Here is an 18,821-nt window from a genome sequence, read left to right as displayed (position 1 = left end):
ACCTGAAATTTATACAATGTTAAAAACCAATGTTACTGCAATAAACAAAAACTTAAAAAAAAAAAAAGGAGATAAAGTTACACATATAGTATGATTACAACTATATACCCAAAGCTCAAGATTATGTCTAAATAAGAACTAAAAAGATAATGCAAGAGAATATAAGCAGTGCTTCCCTAAATACTATAAATTTGAAAAATGCAACTTAAAATATTAGCAGGCAGCAGAAAGACATCCAGAAAAAATAACCACAGGAAACACATAGCGAATACATTTCAAGAGCCATCATATCACTGGTTAATAGAAATGATGAAACAATAGTAACACAGGCATCTCCCAGTTAAGAGCAGTAATCTGTTCCTGAAATCTAACATTATGCATAAAAATGCTAAGTGAAGTGTATTTCCCATTATTTAAATGAGAAAAATTAAAATGTGTTACACATCAACTGAAAACCTCCAAAGACTTTCTTAAAATGAAACTAAAACAGGGTAAAATGCCCCTAAATGTAACAACTATTGTGTTAGTCTGTAAAATATGTAAAACACTACTTCCTGATTTAACAACTAAAAACAAACAAACAACAAGGTTAACAGCAGCTGCTAAGTCAAGGACAGTGGCCCTTCTCAGTGCTGGCACCATCAAGAAGCAAATCCCCCTCGGATGACACTGGGTGAGCTTCTCAAAACATCTACACCTGACTTTGATGATTGTATTTGGAATGTCATTCAAGACCTTTCTTGCATATTGTTTTGTTTTGAATTCTGTATTAAGTTTTGGAAAATAAATATAAATTTTGCCCTTGTAAATATCAATTGGAAACATTGTATTGAAAGGCTTCTCTGTTAAATGAAGTTTGGATATTAAAAAAAAAGGGGGGCCGGCCCCGTAGCCTAATGGTTAAGTTCGGCGCACTCTGCTTCAGTGGCGCTGTTCACGGATTCAGGGCACCGACCTACACCACTCGTCAGCCATGCTGTGGTGGCAAACCACATATAAAAACAGAGGAAGACTGGCACAGATGTTAGCTCAGGGCTAATCTTCCTCAGCAAAACAGAAACAAAAACAAAAAGGTGTTCTACTGGGAAACCAATAGCCTACGGGGAGATGGTCTGTAGGGTATGCCTGTATTTGGAAGAGATGTCTTTTCCGATATCCTTCAGACAATCTGATGATATATGAACTGAAGGTTGAAGAGTAGAGAAAACCCTATTAACTTGTGGATAGCTAGATCTTTAAAACCATTTCTCATTTTTTGAGCTGTAATGTGTCACTATTATTCAGTATTATTCAAGCCACAATCTACTCAGGGCTGACCTTAATATACAGCAAGCTTCATGTAAAAGACACTTTCTCAAATGGAAAAAAGCTTTGGCCCTAAAAGTTACCCACCCAAAACAGATACTACTCTGTGTATTTGGTTGTTTAGACCATCAACTTCTAGAAATTTCTGCTGAATAAATTATCTACTGCTACATTAATGAACTAAATAACATTACAGCAAACCTTAAAGATAAAATATAAATGTTCTTCTCTAATGTTATAGATTTTATTTTTAATGAAAACTGAAAAACATGTTAAAATATCACCCATGACCCCACAATTATACAGCTATTACAAATATTTTTGTTCAACATAGTTTTAAGCCAAAAAATATCTAATTAGAGGGGCTGGCCCCGTAGCTTAGCGGTTAAGTGCATACGCTCCGCTGCTGGCGACCTGGGTTCAGATCCCGGGCGCGCACTGACGCACCGCTTCTCCAGCCATGCTGACGTGGCGTCCCACATACAGCAACTAGAAGGATGTGCAACTATGACATACAACTATCTACTGGGGCTTTGGGGGGGAAAGGGGAAAAAAGGAGGAAGATTGGCAATAGATGTTAGCTCAGAGCCGGTCTTCCTCAGCAAAAAGAGGAGGATTGGCATGGATGTTAGCTCAGGGCTGATCTTCCTCACACACACAAAAAAAGTATCTAATTAGTATATACATTAAAAAATGCTTTTTCAGCTTCAAATGACTAATTGAGTGTTTTAAGAACCACAGAATTATTTTAACAGATTTTTAAAAACTCTGTGTTGTGGGAGGCACTATTAACCTGTGGATAGTTAGATTTTTAAGACCATTTCTCATTTTATGAGTAGTATGGATCTGTTTTTTACCACAGTTGAGGAACCTCCTTCCCAATACTCATGTCATTCCATTCCTCACCCACGCCAGCCCCTTGCCCTGGGATTCCAGTAGAACCGAACTAACAGGCCACTCGTGCTGTCACGTTTCCAAGCTCTGCTCTTATTCCCCACTGGGAATGCACCTTAGTAATCAGCAGTGGCTCTCAAGGAGCACTGGGCGGCTGGGAGACTAGGGCTGGAGGGAAGCTTACTTTTAATTCCATATCATTCTGTGACATTTACAGTTTATACCAGGTGAATGGATCACGCATTAAGTGATAATTGACTGTTAAGTCAGTTCAGCTGTCATCTCTTGCAGGCAGCCGCCTCTGATCCCAGAGTCTCTTTATGCTCTTGTAGCCCTTGTGCATACTCCTACCCCAGCACTTGTCACCTCATCTGAAATTGTCTATTTGTCCCAAGAAGACTGCAATTGCTCTAGGGCATTAAGCACATCCCAGTTGTAATTACATCCCCGAGCCTAGCGCAGGACTTGAAACATAATAAGCTCGAAGTAAGAGTTGGCTGGAATGAATACAGCAAGAACAAAGTCTTCAAAATGTTGAGAATCATTTGTAACCAAAAATTATTCTGAGAGGCAAATGATCACTATTTAAGTCTGAACTCATTTTATTAATAACAGCACTAACATTATTGAGCCCATGTGCCAACCAATGTACTAAGAGTTATACATGTGTTATATCATTTAAGCCCTAAACATAATCTGACATGTTAGGATCTACTCTTAACCCCACTTAACTGGTGAGGAAGCAAAGGCTTTACGGGAATTCAGTAGTTTAGCCAAAGTCACGTAGCTGGTATGGCGCCGGCGTGGAGTCAGATACCTCCGCTACGCTCACTTTCTGAGAGCTGGAAAGACCCCCATGGGGTTCCAGTGAAATACTTTCTCTAAACACTAACTGCAAGAACAATCACTGCCTGAAAGCTTCTAAAGGGCAAACAAACAAACAAAAAAAACTAGATGAAGTATGAAAGAAAAGTCAATGTTTCTCAGTAAACATTGTACCAAATGGTGATCAAATAACATGTTTAAGATGACCAATAACTAGTGTAAGTCTTGGGAAATTATCTTATGTGTTGATTAGAATATTTAGGAAAAACATATGTAATGTTGAAGAAATAAGAGCTCAAGATGAAAATGTTTGTACATGAGACAATTAACATGCCCTACTTTCTACAACCCTCCTCGATCTGACTCACATCATATTTCTGCTCTCTGCTACAGGCTTTTTAAAATCTTCTCTGCTTTACACAAGCTTCAGTAATGACTGTTAATACCAGAAAGAAGAAGAATATAAAATGGTATTTACAATTCTTTTCCCTAGAAAAATTATCTTCTTGGGGCCGCTTCTGTTGGTTATCCTTTTTAAAAACAAGTAACACTCTGCGGCCGGCCTGGTGGCGCAGCGGTTAAGATCACGTGCTCTGCTCTGGCAGCCAGGGGTTCGCAGGTTCAGATCTCAGGCACAGACCTACGCACCGTTTATCAAGCCATGCTGTGGCGGCGTCCCATATCAAGTAGAGGAAGGATGGGCACAGATGTTAGCCCAGGGCCAGTCTTCCTCACCAAAAAAAAAAAAAAAAAAAAAACAGAAAAGATCCACAGATAACTACACACAGAAATAATAAGACAACAGGGAAGATTAAGTACTGCAGATATTTGTATGAAAACTCTTCAGAATCTCCCTCATGAACTGAATTTCTCCTGCCTAAAAAGAGTTACAGTGTAAAAAAAAAAAAAAAAAGGTTATTTCTCGTCTTGAGAATAAACATTCAAAGCAGAGAGACCAGGTAAACTCAGAATCCTTTAAAATGTACATATCCAAAATAGATATAAATTCAAGTCAGTGTTTTCACTGAATAATTTTTTATTTAAAAGAATATGTATTTTTAAAATTCAGGACATAAAGTCCTCAACATGAAATATAGATTATAAATTTTCCTTAAGCCATTTTGGAGAGTTATAAATAAGTTATTTATTAAATCTTACTCTGTTACAGGCCATTCCAGTAAGCACTTTCCATAACAACTCACTTAATCCTCACAACAACCCTATAAGGTAGGTGCTCTATTGTCCCCATCTTACAGATGAGGAATTGAAGCACAGGGATGCTGCCTAAGATAACAAAGCTCTGAGAGGGAGAGCCAGTTCTCAAACACAGGCAGTGTGGATCCAGAGTGCGGGCTCCTCAGTCACAATGCTGTCAAAAGAGTGCTATAGGGCGCTGGCCCCGTGGCGTAGCGGTTAAGTGCGCGTGCTCCGCTGCTGGCGGCCCGGGGTTCACATCCTGGGCACACACCGATGCACCGCTTGTCAAGCCATGCTGTGGCAGCGTCCCATATACAGTGGAGGAAGATGGGCACGGATATTAGCCCAGGGCCAGTCTTCCTCAGCAAAAAAAGAGGAGGATTGGCATGGATGTTAGCTCAGGGCTGAGCTTCCTCACACACACAAAAAAAGAGTGCTGTAGGCCATGTGTGGATCTACCTCATTGTCCTCCTAGTATTAGCAATGTTGATAATCAGGATCGGATCTCAAGAGCAAAGGAGTTTATTATAACAAGAGCATCCAACTATCACTTCTTCCTAATAACCTCTTCCATCCTTCCCCACCTTGAACATGGCCCACTGGAGAGCACTCTGCCAGGTACAAGATCACCAGAGTTAGAGCCAAGCCTGCATGCAGTGGAGTACATCCAAACAGAGCTACCTAAGTGTAGATCATGCCCACCAGGACGTAGTGACTGATCTGGTTGAGAAGTACCCTGCCCTTGCTTCCCCATTTATGTACCCTCATGGCTTTTGATTTTGGTTAAGGACAACTGTATGCAATCTATCCTTGTCAGAATTCCCTGATCACTTTCAACTGAGATCGATAGCTGGAGACTAAGACAAAGCCCTTTCAGTGTGTTCAATGTGGATGAATGTAGGATGACCTGCCAGCAGTACCCAGAGATTCTCAGAAACCACTGATGTCCTTGACTGCCCAGGAGGGCTACCAGTTCAATACCCCACATTCTCTGTTTGGCACCATATGGATGCCTTGGCTAAATACTGCACATTTCCTAGGGTTCATATGAAGTAAGGAGCCATAGCTGCTCGAGGGCAGCCCAAACCAGGAGGCTTGCAGAATCCAGAAGTAAATACAGAAGGGTATTAACAAGCAATGGTGATATCTTGGCCCAGAAGATCACACAGGATTTTATTTATCTCCCGCTTAGGTTTAGAAGTGGCTACACAATCTCTGGAACCAAGCCTCATGAAAGCCAAGGCTCCAGAGAACAGGGTGGCAGTACAGAGGCTGTCCCGGCTAGGCTGAACTCCAAAGCAATCCCTCGGCCACAACGAGGTAGCTGCCCAGCGCCTTTCTCAGAAAGCCACTTCAACCATTTAACAAGAACGCAAGGTCCATTCCAGATCAGCAGCCATCTCCCAGGTTTCTTGGTCTAAACTTATTTCTCAGTACCCTGAGATCACGAGGAAGAAGTGCATGGAGCGAGAGTGGGGGCCTCTCTCTGCTGCCAAGATAAGGTCGTTTTCAGCAGTGGCTGTGATGCCTCTTTAGGGAAGCACTTACTAAGCACCACAGTGATGAAAATACAGGCCCTTCTGACAGGATGCCTAATGCAGGGGGACTTCATGGATTCCTCCTATAGGCCACCTCAAGGACTTTTTTTTTAAGGCTGGGTCTCAATCCACACCTCCAGACATACAAATCTATCCACTGGGGAAGCTGGAATGTTCAGCCATGCACACTAAGTCACCCAACAACGCCTCCCAGAAGCCTTGTTTAAACTGGCACCATACTGTTGAATCATTCCACTCCCACTAAGCTTGAATTCCTTTTATATGGGTTTAGGAGCATTTCACCCAGTGGAACCAGCAAAGAGCTCTTTACCATTTCCTGTTAGGCAGGACTATCAAACATATTCTAAATAAAGTGAAGTTAGGAATATTCTGTAATTCTCCCACAGAAAGGGATGAAGAAAAAGTCTTAGTCTTAGAAGACAGTAACATTTAATGAATAAGGCATTAACTGCAAGAGAGTAGGAATTCTGAGGACTTCCTTAGAATAACCTCTAGTTTTAACATCTTTCCTTCTAGAAAATGGTGGAGGAAGGTGTTCACTGGAACCAACCAATTCTCAACCAAAAAATCTTCAGGAAAATAAGAAAATAGGAAAACTTGCAACTTTTTTCCAATCACTAAAATATATTAGTTTCGACAGTCAATCATTTTAAGTTTTTCCCGCTGATTTACCACATTATATTGATATATAGTATACGGACCTAAATTTCACCAAATTACAAAGACTACTATCATAGTCTTCATAGTTCATAAGGGAGCACTTTGAATTACACACTATTGTAATGATTAAATCCAAAACTATTTTCTTCCCATATGAAACAAAAGGCAATTTTCAATTTAAGAAATTATTCAAATCAGATGAAATCTTCCTCCAGTACTAATAATATCTTGGCAATGGATCATTACAGAATTATATAACTGTAATGTTGTCACAGACTTCTGCTAACATGAACATCTTTACCTCATCACATTATATACAGTCATACGTCACTTACTATGGGGAACATTCTGAGAAATGCATCGTTAGGTGATTCATCATTGTGTGAAAATTGTAGACTGTACTTAACACAAACCTAGACGGTATAGCCTACTACACACCCAGGCTATATGGTATTAATCTTATGGGACTACTATTGTTTAGACCCTGGAAGAGCAGCTTCCCCAGAAGGTAGCACACACTTTACAGAGAAACACAGTTGTAGAACTAAGCATGAGCTATAAAGGATTTTTTTAAAAAAATGTTTTAACATTATAAATCAAAAAGAAACTTGTTTAGGGTGATGAAAATGTTCTGGAATTAAATAGTAGTGATGGCTGAACAACTTTGTGAATACACTAAAAATCAGTGAATTGTACATTCTAGGAGAATTTTATGGTATGTAAACATATCTCAAGTAAAAAAAAGAAAGAAACATGGACATAGAACATTTGTCTCTCCACTTCCATGGTTCTGAGGAGTTTTCATCCAGTTGTAGGGGGTTGGGGGGTTGCCAAGGGGAGACTGACAGAATTAAGAATGGTTACCTGCATCTTCGTCAACTTCTTCTAGCCTAGCAGAAATCTTTTCTGCTTTTCCCTAGATTCTCTGATAAGTTGGACACATTCACCCTGCTGAGGTGGACAAAGTTCTTCAGATAAATGCTATCTTTTTATTCTCTTTTAGCACTTCTTTATTCTAATAGCCTGAGGTGGAGGTAATCATTTCTGGAAACCTAAATACCAGCATACATGCACTCTTATATTCATTCTATAAATATTTATTAAATACATACTACAGGCAAAGTACTGTTGTAAGCACTGAGGATACAGTAGTGAACAAGACAATGTCCCTGCTCTCACAAGCTTACACTGGCGCTGGGGAAGAGACACAATAAACACAAAGTCAGGTAGTGATACATGCTATGGAAAAAACAGGCAGGGAAGAGGGACAGGGATGCTGCTGAGGAGGGGTACTGTTCTCCATGGGATGGTCAGGGGGTGTCTCTCTGATAAGTTGATATTTGAATGGACTCTTAAAGAAAGTGAGAAAACAAACCCCACCAATCTTAGGGAAAGACCATTACAGACAGAAAGAATCAAACCTAAAAATAAAAACATAAATATAAAAACCACAACCAACCAATAGAGAAATGGACAAGTAATAGAAAGGTAATTAAAAGAATGGCCCAAAACTTGAAAAGATGCTCACCCCACTAATTAGAGGAATGCAGAACAAAACCATGAATAGATACCAAGTCACATCCATCAGATTGGCAAAATTTAAAAAGCTGACAATACCATGTATTTGTGAGGATAGAAAATGGAAACTCTAATACACTAGTCTCCAAAGTATAGCCACTCTCCTGAGTACTTTGAAAAAATCTAGTTAAATTGAAGATGTATATATTCTACAATCCACCAATTTCCACTCCTAGGTATGAACCCTAAAGAAATTACCACACATGTACACAAAGAGACACTTTCAATAATGTTCATTACAGAGCTGAAAACTTCAGAAAAACCCAAATGCCCAACCATAGGAGAATGAATAATATACACTGTGGAATATTTATAAGATGGAAGGCTACACAGCAGTTACAATGTCTCAAAAACTAAATGTATCGACTTGAGTAAATCTAACAAATACAATATTAAACAAATAAAATTAAGTTGCAGGAAGGAAAGAATAGGGAGTTATTTAACCAGTATGTAGTTTGGGAAGATACAAAAGTTCTGGAAATGGATGGTGGTGATGGTTGCAAAACAATGTGAATGTATTTAATGCCACTGAACTGTACATGTAAAAATGGTTAAAATGTTAAATTTTTTTTTAAATGGTCAAAAAAAAAAAAACCAAGTTGCAGAACGAGACATATAGGATGATACTACTATGTACAGATTTAAAATATGGAAAACAGCTCTGCTGTTTATGGAGTTGTAAATATAGAGTGAAGTATAAAAACAGCATGGAATGATAAGCACCAAATACAGAATACTGATTACCTCTGAAGGAGAGGGATGGAAAGGAAATATGATAGGAAAGAGGCTCACAGCAAGTGCAACTGAATTTATAATATTTTATTTCTTAAGTTAGATGGTAGTTACAGTGGCATTTACCATCTTATTTATTATATCTTTTTATATATCCAAAATATTTAATCATACATACAAAATTGGTGATAGAGGATATTATATTTTAAAATTTAAACACAAGTACCCCGGGCCGGCCCCGTGGCTTAGCAATTAAGTGCGCGCGCTCCGCTACTGGCGGCCTGGGGTCAGATCCCGTGCGCGCACCGACGCACCGCTTGTCCGGCCATGCTGAGGACGAGTCCCACATACAGCAACTAGAAGGATGTGCAACTATGACATACAACTATCTACTGGGGCTTTGAGGAAAAAAGGAGGAGGACTAGCAATAGATGTTAGCTCAGGGCCAGTCTTCCTCAGCAAAAAGAGGAGGATTAGCATGGATGTTAGCTCAGGGCTGATCTTCCTCACGAAAAAAATAATAAAAATAAAAAAATAAACACAAGTACCCTATGATGTTTTTAGATGTTTCTATCTAGACCTTACAAGGTTGGCACTGTTATTAACCCCATTTTACAGATGAGAAAACTGAGTTCCTCCCCCAATAGTAAACAGCCAAGAAGTGGTAGGAGACAGGATTCAAACCTGGGTAATCTTATTTCAAAATCCCAAGTTCTTAACTACTACACAAGACAGATTGTTGGGAAACAACTAAATATATATCAAGAGAGGAGTGGATAAATCCAATTTGTTCATTCACAAAACATTTTATCATGTGGCAATTGTGTATCATAACTGTGATAAGAGCTGGCAATACCACAGTGAGCCAAAAAAGACATAACGTATACCATGCCTTCTCTCAGGGACCTCTCAGTTCACAAGAAGAAGGACAAACAACTAAGCAACCAACCATGGTAAGTGCTGTGAAGGAGTGTTCAAAGAAAGCACAAGGCAACATTCACACAGAGGTGCTGATATAGACTAGAGAGGAGGAGAACGAGGGAGTTAGAGAACACCGCCAAAGACAAGACCTATAAATTAAATTGTTATACCCCTAGAATAAGATATCATCCAGACAATAAGAACAGTGCTGTAGTGTTGTATTTACTATTGTAGAAAGACGTCTATGACACACTGTTCATGGAAAAAAGTTCAAAATCAACACATTCAACATTTTCTTGGAATGGACTGGTACAGACACACGTTTCAGTATATAATAAAAGTGGCTTATCAAATCAGTGCATAAAAAATGGATCATTCAATAAATGGTACTGAATAAATAAAAATGAACACTAAATTGTATCCTAATTGGATTAAAGAGTTAAATTTTTTTTAAATTAGGCCATGAAAGAATAGGAAAATATACATAAATATTTTTATAACCTAGGGGGGGTGGATGAGGACTTTTTAAGCATGTCACTAAAGGCAGAATTCACGAAGGACAAAGATTACTATATCTTAAAGAAAAAAGCTAGAAGACTTATACTACCAGATTTCAAAATTTAAAATTAACCCTGACATGCTATCTTATGCCATATATAAAAATTAATCTTAGATGGTTCATAGACTCAAATGTGAAAGAAAAAAATAAAGCTTTTACAAAAAAACTATAAGAAAATATCCTCATGACCTTGGGGTAGGTAAAGATTTCATAATTAGGATTTGAAAAGCATTAACCATAAAACTTTAAAAAATTTGATAAATTAGACTTTGTTAAAAGGAAGAAGTTCTGTTTATCAAAAGATATTATTAAGAGTAACCAGGCAAAGACAAACTGGGAGAAAATATCTTCAGCACATGTATCTGATAAGGACTTGTATCCAGAATATATTTTAGAATGTCTACAAATCAGTAAGAAAATAACAATAATCCAAATAAACAAGGAACAAAAGATTTGAACACACAATTCACATAAAAATGATATCCAAATGGCCCATAAACATCTGCAAAGGTACTCAACATAAAAAGTACTCATCAGGGAAATGCAAACTAAAACTATAGTGAAATATCACTAAACAACAACCAGGATGGCTAAATTAAAACAAACAAACAAACAAGGGTTGATGAGAATGCAGAACAACTGGCCAGCTCACACACTGTTGGTGGAGTATAAATTGGTACAATTACTTTGGAAAATTGGTAGTATCCACCAGAGTGGGACATATACTTACCCTGTAATCTAACAATTCCAGTCCACGTATGTACCCAACAGAAATGCAAATACATGTGCACCAAAAACACATACAAGTATGTCCATAAAAATTATTTGTAATAGTCAAAACCATAAAACAATTCAAATGTGCATCAATGGTAGAAGCACTAAATAATTTGTTGTATAGTCATATGCTATACAGCAATAAAAATGAACAAAAATTGTTACATATAACAACATGGAGGAATCTCAAAAGATGATACTGAGCAAAAATATCAGACACAAAAGAATACATAATAAATGGTTCCATTTGGATAAAATTCAAAAATAGGCAGAACAAAAATAAATTTAAAAGTTCAAGAATAGGCAAAATTAATCTATGGAAACAGAAGTTGACATAGCTGTTCATAATATTTTAAATAAAAAATAGTTGTAAAAATATGTACAATATGATCTCATTTTGCAAGTAAAATACACGCATATATACACGAATTAAAACTCTGAAAGATATACAGCATTACAGTAATAGTGTTTTTTATCTTTGCATTTTGGTGGTGCATGAGTCATCTTATTTCCTTCATTATGGTAATATTTATTCTCTAATTGGTTTTTAGCAGATATGCTTATGTAATTGTTTTATCTGATAAGAGGAAATGCCTTTAATTTCTTCATTAAATAATATTATTGCTCTTGGTTCAAAAGGTTAATATTCATTACATTAATATCTATTGTTCACTCTCTCCACTTCCATCCTTCTCATTCAACCCACTACACAACAGCTTCTACACAAAACACAGTATTCTACTTCTTTTTGACATAGTCATTAGAGACCACCTGGTAAATCAAGTTTCTTTTTCATCATATCTTAACCTTCCCTTCACATCTTTCTGGAACCTCACTGTTTCTCTGAATTGTTTGTAATACACGGCACTTGCATGAAATTGAACCAACACCTTTATCAAATTCTTCCCAGATTCACTCTCTATATGCTTTCATCTTGAAAGCTTCAAAATTTGTGTTCCTTAAGGTTCCTTCTTTGGAACCTCTTTAGACACTTGAATAATTCCATCCACTTCCTCGCCTTCAACTGCAATCTACTGCTACAGAGATGACTTCTGAATCTACATATTCATACTCCAACATTCCTCTGAGTCTCCAAGCCATATAAGCAATTATCTGCTAGACACTACCTGGTGCCTCAACATGAACGTAGGATGCAGCATGTTCATCTTTCCCTAAAACAAGCTTAGGCAGAAGTCAGACTGGAGAAAACCTATTTACTAGTGAATTTCCTGGGACTGGAGAGGACTAACCATTTTGCAGACACTGGCTTTGGATAACACTACTGGAGAGATCAAGCACAGAAGTCTTGAAAAGTGGCTAAAACTAGAATACCCTTTTAGCCAAGCAGAGGAGAGTAAAATGGCATTAAATCCAGGCTGGATGGAATCAACATCCTAGGAGATCTATGCCTGTGGAGAGGGTTCACAAAGGTTAGATGAAGGTAAAGGGCAAGATAAAGCCTAAGACAAGGTGAAATAAGAAACAGACATCCAGACCACAGCCAGATGGACTAAGGCTCAAGGATAGACCCTGGCATCAATGATGGAAGGCAAAAATTTTAAAAATAGGTCAATAAGCAGGGGAACCAGTCAGAACGATGCAGGGGAGACTAGCTCATCCTAAAAGGGAGGAAAGGAAGAAGATATATTATTACACTGACTCCAAGATATTCTAGATTGTAAGACACACAATATTTTATGTACCATTATGTTATGTCTTTTGTTCATGAAAGTAACAATACTACCAATTAAATATGACATGCCATCTCTGGCTGCATCTGATTTTAGAAATGTTAAAAAGTGACAAAATAACACATGTTGCAACTAGGGAGCAGTGGAAGCATGGAGGCTCCCTGTCAAGTGTGCTGAGGGCGGGGAACCTGACCTACTGTCAGGCCCCCACTATGTGAAGAAGCGTGCTGGAACATGACACAATCTTGCTAGACCTAGCTACCAGGCAACACGCGTGAAACTGAGTAAGATGAAACACTAAGCTGTCTGTAACATGAAGATCATAGAGAAATTTTAATAGCATGGAAAAATGCATATGATCCGATAGTAATAAGAACAAAAGCAACATGGAAAACTGAATAATATATGTAAAAAAGCAGACCTCCTCAAAAAAGGATTAAATAGAAGTACTTCAAAATGTTAGTAATAGTTGTCTCAAGGTCCTGGAATTACAGGTAATCTCTTTTCTTGCTTCTTTATATTTCTCTTTACTTCCCCCAAATTTCTATAATCAGCACGTAATATTTTTATAATCAGAGATAAGAACATAAAATATTGTTTGTTTTTCAATCTGCAAATTGCAGGCCACATGGATACACTGTTTTATTTGAATATTAGATACAGAGCTATCTTGTTAATGTATAACAAGCCCTTCTTAACAACAGAACATTACTCCAATAATGTCAGGTCAGAGCATGCTCACATCTGTACAAAGAGGGCTCATGTTCATTTTTGATAGCCAAGAAAGTGTGATGCAGGGAATTATTTTTGTCTTTCTTTTCAAATGAGGTTTTAAGAATATCAATATTATTGCTTAAACATGGAAAGGATTAATTACTTCAATTTCCTACTGGAAATTTGACTTGGCATAATAACATACCAGCAGAAACGCATCTGGCCACACTGCTGATAAAAGTTTCCTGCCAAAGGTAGGCAGTGTTGTCTTGTACATGATGGATTTCTCCTTCTTAAAAAAATGATTGCTTGACAAGTAGGTATCACAAAAGGAAATTGAAGCTAACACATTTTTTTGCTGTTATCTAGATGGAATTGCTTTTTAGCCCCACATACTCAAGTACCAATATATTTCTCTCCTCACATTTGAAAAGGAACATTTTGAAAAAGGATAAAGACCTGGAAATGTAAACATTACACTTGCCAAGGGCAGAAAAACAAAATATGCCACCTCTCCTACTTTGGGTTGCACTAGCTAATTAACACGCTGAAAATCTTGGGACAAATCAAAATTCTTTGTTTATAATGTTCAAGAAATTCTCTCTTGTCAAATGCCTTTCCTTGCTCCGGTATACGAAAGCCTAAAGAAGTAACAGAAGATAACAGTATGGATATTCTAATTAAAATATCAGAAATAGCACTTTTACTTAAAAGTTTTCATTTAAAAACTCAAATGTTATCAGATCATAGTAATAATATGCTTGACCCTAGATATAGCTACAACATACATGCTTTGTTTTTGAGTGTTAAATAGCAGTAAAACAGACCTTTCTTGATAGCATCTACTGCACCAATAATAACAGATATTCAAGAGGAAATAACATAGCTTGAGTTAATTAAAGAAAACTTTTTATTTTAAGAGCAGCTTCCTGTGACAGATCTTTCTTATCTTTCTTAAACGACAATATAAACAATACAAGAATGAGAAACATAAACTCTAACTGCTACAAAATGCTTAGAAAGCAACTGCCCTAATCTGCGGGCAGATAGTTTAAACAGCCCAAGGAAACTCTTTCAACTAGAGTTACGTGGACACAATAATCATGTTATACGTGAGAAGCTCACAGGTTAGAAAATACTGTAGAACTTTAAGTTACTGCATTACTGTCAGTGAGTCAACCCAGAGCACTTACAACTGAATTGGACATCCAAAGGCTTGTAACTTCAAGATAAGAATTCATTTTGTGGAAAATTTTGGCCAAAAGAAAAAAAGTAAGCTATTAAGCCATTCTGCTAATGCCTATTTCTCATCTTCCACACACTAACTCAGAATACAACCTAGACAGCCTCAGATATTGCCAACTCCTGCTGTTTACTCCCATCTAAATCCATTCTGATTTTTATGCTATGTATCTCCTGCCTCAGCAACAAGTAAAGATGATTCAGCTAAAGGTGAAATCCTAAGACAAAGAATTTTAGGAACCCAAGAAGCACCTAGCTGCTAGCTTTATAAATAATCCAAGACAGATCAGAAACTAAAGTAATGCTTATTTTGTATTTCTTACAAAACAGCAGCGTTAATCACCAAAAAAGACACTGATTTAACTTCTCAAGCATAAAATAGGAGGAGGGAGGGAGATTTAATCTGCAAACAGTCAAGAAAATGTATATGGTACATTTTAGCACTACTGAGCTCTGGTGAATTTCCATTTATTCATCCTTTTAAAAAACATTGATCAAATACCATAAAATGTGCTGTGCTAGACATTGTGTGGAATTCAGACATGTGTAAAGAATCCAATTGGGGAGAGAGAAGCTAGGATAAAAGAGAAGAAATAAAGTGTATTTACAGGCATGTGTCACTTAGCCACAGGGACACATTCTGAGAAATGGGTAGTTAGGTGATTGCATCATTGTGCAAACATCATAGAGTACACTTACACAAACCTAGATGGTATAGCCTGCTACAAACCTAGGCTATATGGTACTAATCTTATGAGACCACCGTCGTATGTGTGGTCCATTGACCAAAAACGTAAGTTATAAGGTGCATGACTTTATAGATATAAAACTTAGGAAGAGAGAAAGGGGCAGTTATTTATAGCTGGAAAAGGCTTCACGGTAGAGGTAATAACGAAGTGGAGACTTGAAGGTTGCACAGAATTTCTACAAGTCAAAGAAATGGAAAGAAAGGACAGTCTAGACTCTGAGGAGGTAACCAAGGACTCAGAGGAAGTGCTGGGCACCTTTGTAGAAATTCCAAGATAAGCAGGGAAGTATAGCATTCCTGGGGAATATCGTGAACAATGAACCTGAAAAATGTCCACTGTGGCCAAATGGTGATGGGTTAGAAATGCCAAAGTAAGTGTTGGGCAACGGAGAGAAAGGAAGGCTTCCCGGGACAGTGACACCCATATCTGGTTGCACATCAAAAGTCACCTGGGATGTTTAAAATGCAGATTCTCAAATCCCACTAAGAATAGGAAATACTAATTATTTAAGCTCCTGTAGTGATTCTCAATATCAGTCAAATTTGGGAAAAGCATGAAGAACTGCAGGGCAGAAGCAAAGAGAATAGGAAAAGGGGAAATGGCTATAAGAGAAGAAGAGAGAGAGAACTAACAGAAAATACCATCTATTGAGCTATGGGGCTAATGCCTATTTCTCATCTTCCACACACTAACTCAGAATACAACCTAGACAGCCTCAGATATTGCCTAATGGAAAAGAAGAACCAGAAGGTTACTTTAGGTCTAAAAGAACAGGAAAGTAAGTATGCCATAAGAGAAGACATAAGAAGAGGTAAATGTTTGCAGGAAAAGACATTTAATTTGGATATTCTAAGGCTGAGTTCCTTATTGGGTAGGAAATTTGGTTCTAGAAATTCAGGAAAATTAACTTCACGTTTAAACATGTACAATTTGCTGGCGCCTCTTCTAGGGTTGCTAGCTACTGCTACTTTACCATGTGTTATTAGTTAACTTTGGGAACGTGTATGTCTCTCCCTAAATACATGAAGGGCAAATATTACATATAAGGCAGACTGCTACAAACTTAAGAAGAACTCAATAAATATTTATTGAATAATAAAAGTGGAAGTCTAAAAAAAAGGTGAAGATTTTATTTAGTCTTTTTTTTTTTTATTTTAAAAAGAAAAAAACCACACCTCTATTTCTTTTTTTCTGTTTTTCCTTTTAGAGATGTCATAATTCCTACCTTTGCTGCCAAGGCTTTTAAACTGTCGAGGAATCTTTGCCAGAAATCCTTGAAGAGTGGGCGGTCGATTTTCTTCAGACTGTCTTTGGTGCTAGCATCCACACTGACATACAGCTGGGTAACTGGTTTGAGATTCCTTGGTAATTTAAAATAAAAAAAACAACAACAGAAAAACAAAATTATGCCTATGTCAGGCTTTTCATGACGTAAAACTTACAATCTGTAATAGATGTAGTCATTAAACATTTCACTAGGTCTAGAGGCTTCCACCTCTCCCAGAAGAATGAAGCAATGATTTTAATAATGTGACAAGATGGGGTGTCAGTTGGTTCTTTTTAAAAATGACTGGACACCACCCATAACAAACTGAAAACATTTAATTACTTAAAACTGGTCTTTCTTCAAACACTAGGTTTTAGTGGAAAATAAAGAAAACAAGATCGAGGTTTAGGTCTGGCACCATTAACCCAGCACAATTAGAGGGGGCTCTCAGACCAAAGTTTCTCCATAAACTCTGCCACTCAAGACTTATACAGCTGAAATCTCACAACCATGTGGGGTCTGTGCTGGTGGGCTCTCTCTCATCGTCAATTCACTGATGGAAGTTTTCTAAGGAACAAGAAAAAACCCCAAAAACTCAAGTCTTCTTTGAAGGGCACAAAGCCACACCAATGCCTCACCTATGCCTGCAAGAGCAGGAGTGGGTTTAAAGTCAAGCCCTATGTGGGCAAACAATGACCTATTCAGGGAGCTTTAAGCAATGCAGAGCTAGAACAGCAGCAAACAAAGCACTTACAAAGGAGCACAACCCAGAAGAAAAATGGATGTTGCAGATTCTTATTTTTCTTTGACTTCTTAATCAGTACCCATGAATACCACCATTCTCCACTTTTCTCAAATTCATTGACTCATTTCACAATGTCATTCTTATCTACCAGATTTCTTGCCAGTTATGTTGTAAGCCCAGATTGTACTTTTTCCAAAGCCTCTCTGATCTCCCTTCAAATGGCTCTCATAATTCATTCTCTTCAATGAATTTAGAATTAGAAAGAAGAAAGAAATTCCTCCTTAATAATCCTCTGACCAAATTCTCCCACTATTAATTTACTATAACTATTCCACAATTTGTATTTACTCCTGGAACATTATTTATGCATTTTTTTGTTTCAAAGTCTAAACACTTTTAAAACCTGAAATATAATTCACATGCCATACAACTCACCATGCAAGTGGTTTATGTGCTTTTTATATCTATCAGAATCAGTCTTATCCATCTTTGAGTATAAGACCCTGAAGGACAGGAACCCTATTTTTCTTTTTATCCAGCCCTACAGGCAGACACGTAAAGCTATCTTTTAGTTGATATTGTTGACCTTAGCTGACAGAACTTTTAAGGGCATGAAGGCCAAACAAACGCTTGTAATGATCTGGCTTAGTAACATACTAAAAAATCAGAAGAGTCTAAACCTAAAGTTATTAAAAGTGGAAAAACTCCAACCAAAGTTACGAAAGAAGTGATTAAAATACTGGCAGCCTCTCACTGCTTTAATCCCTCTCCAATACTAATACACAGAGGGAATCCTTAGAAGTTCAGTAATGTGTCACTACTGAGCAAAGGATATCAATTACTGAAAATGCAAAACAACAGCATACTGTAATGGCAGCATTGTCTCATCACCCCTTTTGCTGGGGGCATCTTTAAAAACAGAAATGCTATACTACCTTAACTGGACTTTATGTTATACAAAAAATAAAAAGATTGTCTTAATGGATACTGCTGGCTATCATCTTGCGATACTTACAGGACTTTGTCATAAAGCTGCCTGATGCAAAATGGGAACTGGCCTGACCTTTTCACTATGCCTCCATAACTACTTAAGATTATGAACAGTAAATTCCAAAGGCCATAGTTATTTTACAAACCTACATCATTTGCAAAACAGGAAGCCCTGGACACTGACAGTACCAATAAGGAATTTTTGTCAATACTAAACGCCTGAGATGCCATAATCAAGGAAGTTTATAGATCTCTTGCCAGGGAGCAGAGGAAGAATGGAGAAGAGGAAAAGTTCCTAGGAATTATAGAGGTCATTCCTAAGGGGCTCAAAAGCAGTAAAAGGATCTTGGAGAAATTTTCTGAACCTAAGGGACCTTATGTCTGCCTGGTACCGGCCTCTATTCCCCAGGACAGGCAAT

At 37.6% G+C, this 18,821-nt stretch overlaps 1 protein-coding gene across 2 annotated transcripts in view; it reads right to left on the bottom strand.

Moving 5' to 3' along the window:
- Window positions 1–18,821, bottom strand: part of LOC101393488 (S-adenosyl-L-methionine-dependent tRNA 4-demethylwyosine synthase TYW1) — a 221,573-nt gene that overhangs the window by 90,587 nt on the left and 112,165 nt on the right. For both annotated transcript variants that reach the window (XM_004439505.3, XM_087417408.1), the window contains one exon: window positions 16,626–16,761. In XM_004439505.3, the coding sequence (XP_004439562.2) occupies window positions 16,626–16,761 (136 nt within the window). The remainder of the gene's footprint in view (window positions 1–16,625; window positions 16,762–18,821) is intronic.

The sequence above is a fragment of the Ceratotherium simum genome, chromosome 26 (assembly GCF_057802395.1).
Source record: "Ceratotherium simum simum isolate JZ-2026a chromosome 26, ASM5780239v1, whole genome shotgun sequence".
Taxonomy (NCBI): domain Eukaryota; kingdom Metazoa; phylum Chordata; class Mammalia; order Perissodactyla; family Rhinocerotidae; genus Ceratotherium; species Ceratotherium simum.
The sequence above is the reverse complement of the archived record's forward strand: the minus strand, read 5'-3'. Positions and strand labels throughout refer to the sequence as shown.